General features: G+C 45.3%; 1 protein-coding gene across 1 annotated transcript; it reads right to left on the reverse strand.

Annotated features, from left to right (window-relative positions):
• Positions 1-7,565: 7,565 nt before the first annotated feature.
• wdr89 (WD repeat domain 89) lies at positions 7,566-10,063 on the reverse strand. The gene is made up of 2 exons (XM_083923741.1): positions 10,000-10,063; positions 7,566-9,057 (listed from the first exon to the last, which is right to left on the reverse strand). The coding sequence occupies exon 2, from the start codon at positions 9,047-9,049 to the stop codon at positions 7,859-7,861; it is 1,191 nt and encodes a 396-aa protein (XP_083779867.1). The 5' UTR covers positions 9,050-9,057; positions 10,000-10,063; the 3' UTR covers positions 7,566-7,858.
• Positions 10,064-10,758: the final 695 nt, after the last annotated feature.

The following is a 10,758-nucleotide window of genomic DNA, read 5'->3' on the forward strand; positions in this document are numbered from 1 at the left end:
CACACATAACAAGACGCGCATACTAACATGCTAGCCGAGGGGTTACGATTGACGTACGGACAGTGATTGGCTGGAGGGAGAGGTATCGAGCGTTGTGATTGGACGAAAGATGGTGTCAATCACAGCGCGGCAGAGGGAAATCAAGGCGATTGGAAGAAGGCTGGGGAAAAACAAAAAAGACGTAAAAAACTAAGATTGTGCTCCTTATTATATTTAATGCTTTCAATTAATTTATTTGTAATTCTTTAATGACCCCTGGAATGTTTTAGGTTATTGTTTGTGCTTTTTGACTTTTTGTTTGTTTTCGTCTATGTATATATATTTATATTTATTTATATTTTATATCTACTTTAAATTAAGTGATATATTCGTTTTTTTCTCATAGTTGTAATAAGCCTCTGGATGTTCTCATTTGTCCAGGTCATCGTTATCCCCAAAGTCCAGTTGCTTTTGTCTGAAATTGCTTTTAGGAAAATAATGCATAATGATATGCATTTCAAGTTTTAAAAAAAGCCATTAAAACTGCAAGTTTGTGCTCCTTATTTAATGTTTTCAGTTTATCTATGTTCAAATGTTTATGTCATTTAATATTTTATAACACAAAATATATATATATATATGTATGAGACATACTTGTTTCTTTTTTATTTTCAACTTGTTTGTATTTGTGTATTTTTATATCTAGTTGGTCGGTGGCTAGGTGGTTAGAGCAGCCACCCCATGTAGAGGCTGAAGGTCCTGGAGGCAGCGGCCCTTAGCTGCATGTCTCCCCCTCTCTCTCACACCCCATTTCCTGTCTGTCCTGTGTAATAAAGGCTAGAAAACTGCCAAAAAATAAACTTTAAAAAAAAAAAAGTGATGTATTGTCGTTTTTCACATATTTATAAGGAATACCAAGTTTATATAAAATGTAAAAATGAGTAAAAGTCCTCTTTCTTTGCTTTACTGTCTTTGTATACATTTGAATTGATGTTATAGTCATTTCTATAAATCTAGAAATACACTTTCAGCATTGTGTATTGCTCTGGAACATGTAGGAAAAGTCATGTGTATATTGAATCACAATATCACAATAACATGGGGGTGATTGGTTGATTAATTTCCCACAGGTCGAGTGAAAGTTCTGTCAGACTGAGTGAAACCTTCAACAAAAAACAAACAGATAAATAAATATATTAATACAATTTAAAAATGTTTTAGAAAACGAGTGAAACCTGAGCGGAAACCCTCACTTTATTTCTAGCGCCATCCGCTGGAACCCTGCAACGGCGCAGCTCCGCTTTCACTGCGCATGCGTCCAACCCCGAAGTTCAGACTTTTTTTTTCTGCTGTCCCGATCTCCTTCGATTAGCCTTGAAGGGAAATGAGGCTCTGAATCCGTGGGTTAGGTGGAGGAGGAGAAGGGACAAGGGAAGGGAGCGCTCGGCGCAGAAAGCGACACACAGCGTGCAGGAATGAGGCTGAACCCGTCCGAGGCCCGGCCCTGCGCCGCTTCACTTTCTTTGACCACACTTTGACTGAGCTCTCAATGCACGTTTATTACACTTACAGCCCGCCGCGGAGCCTGAAGCAGCGCGGTGTGAAGGAAGAGTGGATTACCGTGCGGAAGCCCCGAGATTACAGAGGGAAGAGTTACATAACTACACTATACGTATATGCGAATATATACTGTAGCTCATGTTCGAGCACGGACACGGGCGTACGTGCAGGGGGGTGAAGGGTGGCTCGGTTAACAGATACAACCGAGTCCTTGTGCAAAGTCTTACATTTCCTTTCGTTTAAAAAAACATATTTTTGTTCATGCCTGCTGCGAGATTTGTGAGCTGCTGCGACAGGAGAAGGTAGTGAAAACCACCGTAAAGACTGTCAACCGTTCATTTCATGACGGTCTGAACACAACTTAGTGTGAAATTCAGGCTAAAATCATCCCATGGTCTTTTAAGGAAATTGCACTTATCAAATAAGCCATTGAGACAGTTTTTTTAACGGAGAAATCCTGTAGAGTAGCTAACAGCCGGAAGTGGCTCGGGGCAGTACGGTGAAAACACTAAAACGTCTTATTTAACCACTAATACTGCTCAAAATAACACCAAACCTCTGTAGTAGCATGAGAAGAGTCCCTACACAGAAAACAAAGCACCAATGGGCTCCTTCCTTTGGGATTGACCTTGGTAATCCACTTGAATGGACTTTACTATGAGAGAAGCTGGTACAGGGGCCAGTTGGTAAGTCTTTAAGTGCACACTCACAATGTCCGTCCGTACCGTGCCCCGTGCTTTAGGGTACTTGTCCCCCACTCTCTCTCCCCGGCGGCCCAGGCCTGTTTTTACTCACACTACCTGGGCCTCGCGCGAATGCTTCTTGCTGTCTATACGTCATCACGCCGTAACACGTCACACGCATTGATTGACGTCATCGCGATGCGTCGCTTTGTTTACAAATCTTTCCATAGACCTCAAAGTTTTTGTGCGTCTTGTCGACTGTTTTTGAATATTTTCATCCGACCAAATCTGCAGTAAACACTCCACCTCCGCATCACACCAACGTGAACCTTTCACCGCCATTGTTTTAAATGTCCGCGCATGGTCCCTCCTTCTTTTTTCTATGTCCAAACTGGCACACATAAAATTTTGTCAGATCCACCGTAGGCCTCGTGCTTGTACACATGCACACGCTCGTGCTCGTACATGTGCAAACTGCTTTAACGGGCCGTGGCCAGCAAGTGTGCCTCAGCTAGGCGGGGAGTGGTTGCACTCACACTGGTCAAACGAACTAGACTTTAGCCGTGAAACGTGCTTGGGCACGGTACGGATAGACAGTGTGAGTGCGCCCTTAGGTTCCGCCGATGGTCAGAGCAGTGGCCCCATGTAAAGAGGCTGAAGGTCTTGGAGGCAGCGGCCCTTTGCTGCACGTCTCCCCCCTCTTTCTCTTTCTCTCTTTCTCTCTCTCTCTCTCTCACCCCATTTCCTGTCTGTCCTGTGTAATAAAGGCTTGACTGTGTACATACATCTACTGATGCCTCTGGACACATCAGTGAAGTGCCTAGTGTCATCGGACGTTTCGCATCTTTCAACATCATACGCCCTCCTCCAGGTGACCCAGCCGGGGCCTCTCTCTCTCCTCTTTTGAGCCACAGCCATCTTGAGGCCCTCTCTGCTGCATCGATGGAACGGCGGATGGCTCTCCTCCTCTCTCCCTCGATGCCCAAAGTACTGAAGGCTCTGGTCAGGGAACAGACTGCAAAACCCCCGCACCCAACCTCCACTGAGAGACACCTCGCTCCAACCATCCTGCTGGCAGTCACTGACCAGCCCCGCGTACTTGGAGAGCTTACTCTCAAAGGCTTCGTCCAGGCGCTCTTCCCATGGGACGGTCAGCTCCAGCAGCACTATTCACTTGGTAGACCCAGTCACAAGGACATTGTCTGGTCGCAGAGTGGAGGTTGCAATGCAGCTGGGGAACTCCGATGTTGGAGGTCCACCAACAGCTGCTAGTCTTTTGCCGAGGTTAGGACTCCTGCAGATGCTCTTGTGGCAGGAGTTGGCTGCTGCCCAGCTCTGATAAAGGCGATTGTCACCGTCCATCTCCGAGGGCCCTAGTGCAGCAGCTGAGGATGTGTTCAAGGGTTCCTTGCTTGGAGCACAGTGGGCATGCTGGTGTCTGGGCTAAACCCTGTGTGTGCAGGTTTGATGGACTTGGAAGCTCGTCGTTTACTCCCTGGATGAGCAATTTAATGCGGTGAGGCTCAGCTGTCCACAGCTCAGCCCAGGTCACTTTTCTCTCAACCGCGTCGCTCTCCCATCGCATCCAAGCTCCCTGTTGCTTCGTTCCCACTGCCTTGACGGTTCTCGTTTCAGCTCTCCCCTCCCCGTGAACAAGGCGGCCCCCCTTGGTCCCGCTGGTGTTCATTTGGGGAGTTGGAAAGGAGCCTAACCCAGCTCTGCCTCGTGTAACCATTCCTCCAGGTTCCCTAAAAAAAAACGCCAAAAAATAATCTTTTAAAGAAAAGCTGTTTTAATGCGTGTTGCATTACATTAATTGCTGTTAGCAACTGTTTGGGATTTCTCCGTTAATAGTTGTTACATGAAAAAAAATGTCTAAAAGAAGGCCTTTTTGATGAGTGTATTTACCGAAAAAGACCCTGGAATTTCACTTTAAATGTATAAATACATTATGAAATAAATACATGAATAAATAAATGTAGGTGAACAAAAATGTAGGGATATTTGTGAAGCATTTATTTACTTATGTAATTCATTTATTTATGCATATTATTTGGACATTTATTTGTTTATGCATTTATTTATTCATCTCATCTCATCTTCAACTGCTTATCTGGGGTCGGGTCGCGGAGGCCGCAGGTTTAGCAGGGGACCCCAAACTTCCCTTTTCCGGGCCACATTAACCAGCTCTAACTGGGGGATCCCGAGGCGTTCCCAGGCCAGTGTGGAGATATAATCTCTCCACCTAGTCCTGGTTCTTCCCCGGGGCCTCCTCCCAGCTGGACGTGCCTGGAACACCTCCCTAGGGAGGCGCCCAGGGGGCATCCTTACTAGGTGTCCGAACCACCTTAACTGGCTCCTTTCAAGGCAAAGTAGCAGCAGCTCTACTCCGAGTTCCTCATGGATGGCTGAACTTCTCACCCTATCTCTAAGGGAGACTCCAGTCGCCCTCCTGAGAAAACCCATTTTGGCCGCTTGTACCCGCGACCTCGTTCTTTCAGTCATGACCCAGCTTTCATGACCATAGGTGAGGGGAGGAACGAAGATTGAGCGGTAGATCGAGAGCTTTGCCTTCCGGCTAAGCTCTCTTTTCGTCACAACGGTGCAGTAGAGCAACTGCAACACCGCCCCCCTACTCCGATTCTCCGGCCAAACTCACGCTCCATCGTCCCCTCACTCGTGAACATGATCCTGAGGTACTTGAACTCCTTCACTTGGGGTAAGGACTCATTCCCTACCCCTACTAGTAAGCATTCCACCGGTTTCCTGCCATGGCCTCAGATTTAGAGGTGTTAATCCTCATCCAAGCCGCTTCACACTCGGCTGCGAACCGATCCAGTGAGTGCTGAAGGTCACTGACCGACGATGCCATCAGGACCACATCATCTGCAAAAAGCAGAGACAAGATCATCAGCCCACCGAACTGCAACCCCTCCCCACCAGGACTACGCCTCGATATCCTGTCCATGAAAATCACGAACAGGATTGGTGACAAAGCGCACCCCTGGCAGAGGCCAACCCCCACCGGGAAAGAATCCGACTTACTGCAGAGGATCCGGACACAGATCTCGCTTTGGGTGTACAGAGATCGGATGGCCCACAGAAGTGACCCCCTCAGCACCTCCCACAGTATCTCCCGAGGGACCCGGTCATATGCCTTCTCCAGATCCACAAAGCACATGTAGACTGGATGGGCATACTCCCAGGCCCCCTCCAGGATCCTTGCGAGAGTGAAGAGCTGGTCCGTTGTTCCACGTCCAGGACGGAATCCGCATTGTTACTCTTCAATCTGAGGTTCGACTACAGGACGAACCTCCTTTCCAGCACCTTCGAGTAGACTTTTCAAGGGAGGCTGAGTAGTGTGATACCCCTGTAATTGGCACACACCCTCTGGTCCCCCTTTTTAAACAGGGGAACCACCCCGGTATGCCACTTCCTTGGCACTGTACCAGACTTCCACGCAATGTTGAAGAGACGTGTCAACCAGGACAGCCCCTCCAAACCCAAAGCTTTCAGCATTTCTGGACGAATCTCATCAACCCCTGGGGCTTTGCCACTATGGAGTTGTTTGACTACCTCAGTGACTTCCTCCAGAGATACTGACAATGATTCCCCATTAGCCTCCAGCTCTGCCTCTACAAAAGAGGGCGTGTTAGTCGGATTAGGGAGTTCCTCAAAGTGCTCCTTCCACCGCCCGATTACCTCATCAGCTGAGGTCACCAGCGTCCCGTCCTTACTGTAAACAGCTTGGACGGTTCCCCGTTTCCACCTCCTGAGGTGTCGAATGGTTTTCCAGAAGCACCTTGGTGCCGCCCGAAAGTCCTTCTCCATGACTTTTCCAAACTCCTCCCACACCCGCTGCTTTGCCTCTGACACAGCAGAGGCTGCAGCCCTTCTGGTCCGTCGGTACCTTTGGTCCAACACTTATCGAGGAGTGCGGTTCCAGAACCGAGACTGTGTGTGGAGGTAAGCCCCACCAGATCTAACTGGTAGCGCTCCACCTCCCACACTGACTCCGGCTCCTCCCCGACAGAGAGGTGACATTCCACGTCCTCAGAGCCAGCCTCTGCTGCCCGTGTCTGGTCCGTCGAGGCCCCTCACCTTAACTGCTACCTGTGCAGCAGCGCACCTGACTCCAGCAGTTCCTCCTGCGAGTGGTGGGCCCACAGGATGGATTACATTAATTATTATGTAATGTATTTATGCACATTATTTGTGCATTTATTTATTGACTAAAGTAATGTTCAGTCCTTCCTACACACACACACTCACACTCCAACACATATACATATATCTGTCCATATGTATATAATTTTTACGGGAGTTTTTACAATGATTTATACTGGATTTATTCCTGTAGATCTTAATTTCATGCATTTGCATTTTTGTTTTGTTTTTCTTCTGACTGCTTTATTAATGTAAATGTCTGTTTCCCATGCCAAAGTTTCCTTGTGTCAATTTAGCAGCCTTTCTCAGAAGAGTGTATATAAATTAACTTTATTTCTTTTATTTTTATTTAATAAGCTGCTGAGACCAGTCAGACGTTTCAACTTTATTGAAAATTACAAATACGAATACAGCACTTGATGAAACTGGGAAACCTATTAAACAATATAAATATCTGGAAATTCTATATTTATTACTTTTTACAGTTCTTTTAACAGTTCAGTCTCCTGCTCCCGAAGGATGAAAAAGTAAGTCATGATCATGTCATGAAAAGTGTTAAACAGATCTTATTCATAAATAGCATATTCAGAAAAAAGAAAAGACTCAAAGTGTACATAAAGTATATATGGGTATACTCTGATGCAGATAGATTTACTGCAGATTGTTTTTGTCTTTCCAAAAATGTAACTGTCAAATTAGTTAAGACAAAGTGCTTTGAAAAACCTGAACACATTAACTTTTATAAAAATGCCCTTTTTTCTGCTCATAATAGAAATATTTGCTTTAAATCGGTGCATCTTTTCTCGAAGGAGTCCTCATGTAAATGAAGCTCTTCTGGTCGTGTCTTATCATTTAATAATTGAATGACTCGTCACCATGTAAAAGCGTCTTTTGTTTCATTGTAACGAGCTGCAAACTTCAATACATAAAAAAAACACACACACAACCAAGATGATCATAGAGAATCACTGAGAATCTTTAATTTCTCTTTTGCTTGATAAAACACACGCACACACGACAGTCGTCATGTTTACGTGTTTGTATATATTTAGCTGAGTTTGTTCTTACATTATCCCAAATGTTTCACACTAGTTCAAAGCACAGAAATGCTTTTATATATATATATATATATATATATATATATATATATATATATATATACACACATGTGGTGGCCTCTGGGTGGTGTTAGATCCTCTTCTTGCATGTGTCAGCGGCTTCATAAATGGACTTTTTATCCAGTTTTAAGACAAATTTTTACAAACCCTTTTTAGATCTCGGTGCAGCACTGAAGTGACTAAAATGTATCATGCACGATGCAAACAAACGCAACATCTGCAGTTTTTTTAAAAACACCCGGGGGTCGTACTGATTTGTAAAAACTCAGTGGGCATCGCAGAGTCAGTGAACACGTCACAGCACATATGACTGAAGTCAGCGAGGGCTCAGTCCGGATCCAGCTGCCTCGCCTACTGCGCCCCACTGTTCTGAGGCAACGCGTCGTCCTTCTTTCCTCTCTGGTAGCCGTGTTTTTTGTGCGGTCTGGATTTGAGTCTCAAAGCTGATTCGCTCTTCATGGACTCCCTTTTCCCAGTGCTGAGCTCCTCCCCTCCTGGTTTCCATAGCAACAGCTGAGCGTCCTCTCCCCCGGTGACAAGAGCCTCCCCCTGTGCGTCCCACAGGAAGCAGCGCACAGTGGAGGCGTGACCGGCCTCGAGGGTCCTCAGCAGACGGAGCCCCCCGTCGTCACACCCCATCAGGAGGAGGTCCCCGCTGTTCTTCCCTCCGACCACCAGCAGCTTCTGCGCCTCCTCGAGCCACATTCCCCCCACCAGGTAATCCACGCCTCCGCCTCCGCCGTCAGCCAGCAGAGTCAGGCCGCGAGCGTCAGAGGAGCTGAAAACGGTGAGAGGCTCGTCTGTGTCCAGCTGACCCAGATCCCACAGGTGCAGCCCTTCGTCGTGGCTGAGGCAGAGCAGCTGGGTGTAGTCGGCGCCGGACCAGCACACGGAGCCTGCGGACGAGTCGCTGTTACACGTGGCCAGCAGCGCCTCCTCCTCCGCCCCGCGGCTCAGGTCAAAAACATTCACGAGGCCGTCTGTGGAGCCAGACGCCAGGCGGTCTTTCTCTCGAGGGTGGAAGCGTACCTGTGTGATGTCATCACTGTGCGACTCGGAGTACACCCCGAGGAGCCCGCCGCCCGGCTTCCTGACGTCAAAGAACACCAGGAAGCTGTCCTCGTCGTCGACCTGCTCGGTGCCAGCGCACAGGAGCGCGTCAGCGCAGCTCAAGTCGAAGCTGCAGTAGCTGTGTGACGGGTCACTTTTAAACACCTGGGCCGCCTCTGTTCCGGGGCGCCGGGCGTCCCAACCCCGGACCGTCCCGTCAGCAGAACCGGAATAGAGGAGGTCAGGGGAGGTGTGGGAGAAAACGAGCCCACAGAGTGGCCCGCTGTGGCCCCGGTACTCTCCCACCTGGTTCAGAGTGTCCCTGTCGTGGAGGTGGATGGTGAAGTTTGAGCAGGACACGGCGAGCAGGCCGGCCGGCTGCAGGGCCACGTCCAGCAGGTAGGTGGGCTCCTCTGGATGGGACCGCCGAGCGACGGACAGACCTTTGAGCTTCTCCTCCAAACCCTCCATGGCAGTTCCGCGTGAAGACATGGACCACACTGAACAGGAAATCACACATTTAAAGTGACATTTCGGTAGCAGAAGAATCCCTTTTAGTTCATTCAATCTGAAAAACACAGATCTCATAAACCAAAGTCAAACTCAAGCACTTTAAAGCAAATCAAGGTGCATTTTCAATCTTTTCCAGCACCTTCCACCTGTGGTGAACCACCTGTTCCTATTCAGTACAATACTCAGTATTCAGTTGGCTTATTATTGCACTTGTTCATCACATTAAATAAGATGTTATCTCGACAGAAATGTAATATATTCACCAACTATTTTAATCATCCAAAGTTATTTTTCATGCAAAAATGTCAGAACTGCTGTTTTGGGTCTCTCAGATATGGAGATCTTCTTTTCTCTGTGTTATATCACATATGTTATCCCATACAAACTAGATGCCAAGCCCTTTATACAAAACTCAAGCACTTTGGGGTGTTTTCAAGGATTTCCAGCACCTGTATAAAAAATATAACAATTGGTTTCTATGGCAAGACTCATTTCATAATGATAATGCTTTAATGTGCATTTGCTTATTGGTCATTATTATGTGCACATTTGGACATTATTGTGGATGTTTTCGGAACCACTAGCCACCTATTTGTAATTTGGCATTCAAACATATGTGGAGGTTAACATTTACTTGTATTTACAACCTCAGTCTATTGCAATAATGCGTCGTCAGGTGGATGAAACCTATGCCGAATGGGACCCAGCAGCACAAAGGGCTGTGACGGTTATAAAAGGGACTGACTGTGATACTTATGTGTGGCATTAAACCGAAATATACGCTTTTTAAAACGGAGTTCTGCGTCAGCTTCTTTACTTTGAGTGATTGGAGCAGCAGCTTTAATGCGTCGCTGTGTTTGTGTGCTGTGTGTTGTTATTATTATTATTATTATTATTATTATTGTGTAATGTGTTGATATTGAACCTACCTGTGTGCTACAAACGTCCACACACTGAACAAACAGCGTTAAACGTGTCGAGAAATGTCATCACACTCAAACACGCGTGGAGGAAATGCTCTGTGTCACAATATTTACGGCCGGGTTGGAACTCTCCCTCAATAAAAGGTTCCGCTGGTGTGGTAAAATAGACATTTAGGTACAGTAACAATAACAATAACAATAATAATAATACTATTAATATTAATAATAATAATAATAATAATAATAATAATAACACAAATATGTTCAATGAATAAAACCATCTTCAACAAGAAATGAAAACTATTATTATTATTATTATTATTATTGTTACTATTACTACTACTACTTTTTTTGTTTTATATTATTTGATGTTGTTGAAGGCCAATCTAGGAAATAAATAATGATTTTATTTGATGTTGTTTAAGGCCAATCTAGGAAATAAATAATGATTTTATTTGATGTTGTTTAAGGCCAATCTAGAAAATAAATAATGATTTTATTTGATGTTGTTGAAGGCCAATCTAGGAAATAAATAATGATTTTGTTTGATGTTGTTAAAGGCCAATCTAGAAAATAAATAATGATTTTATTTGATGTTGTTTAAGGCTAATCTAGAAAATAAATAATGATTTTATTTGATGTTGTTTAAGGCTAATCTAGAAAATAAATAATGATTTTATTTGATGTTGTTTAAGGCTAATCTGGAAAATAAATAATGATTTTATTTGATGTTGTTTAAGGCCATCTAGAAAATAAATAATGATT

The sequence above is a fragment of the Echiichthys vipera genome (assembly GCF_963691815.1).
Source record: "Echiichthys vipera genome assembly, chromosome: 12".
NCBI lineage: Eukaryota > Metazoa > Chordata > Actinopteri > Perciformes > Trachinidae > Echiichthys > Echiichthys vipera.

Bases quoted from the DNA above. Each gene is read 5' to 3' on its own strand.
- wdr89 (XM_083923741.1), bottom strand. From the start codon at position 9,049: ATGTCTTCACGCGGAACTGCCATGGAGGGTTTGGAGGAGAAGCTCAAA.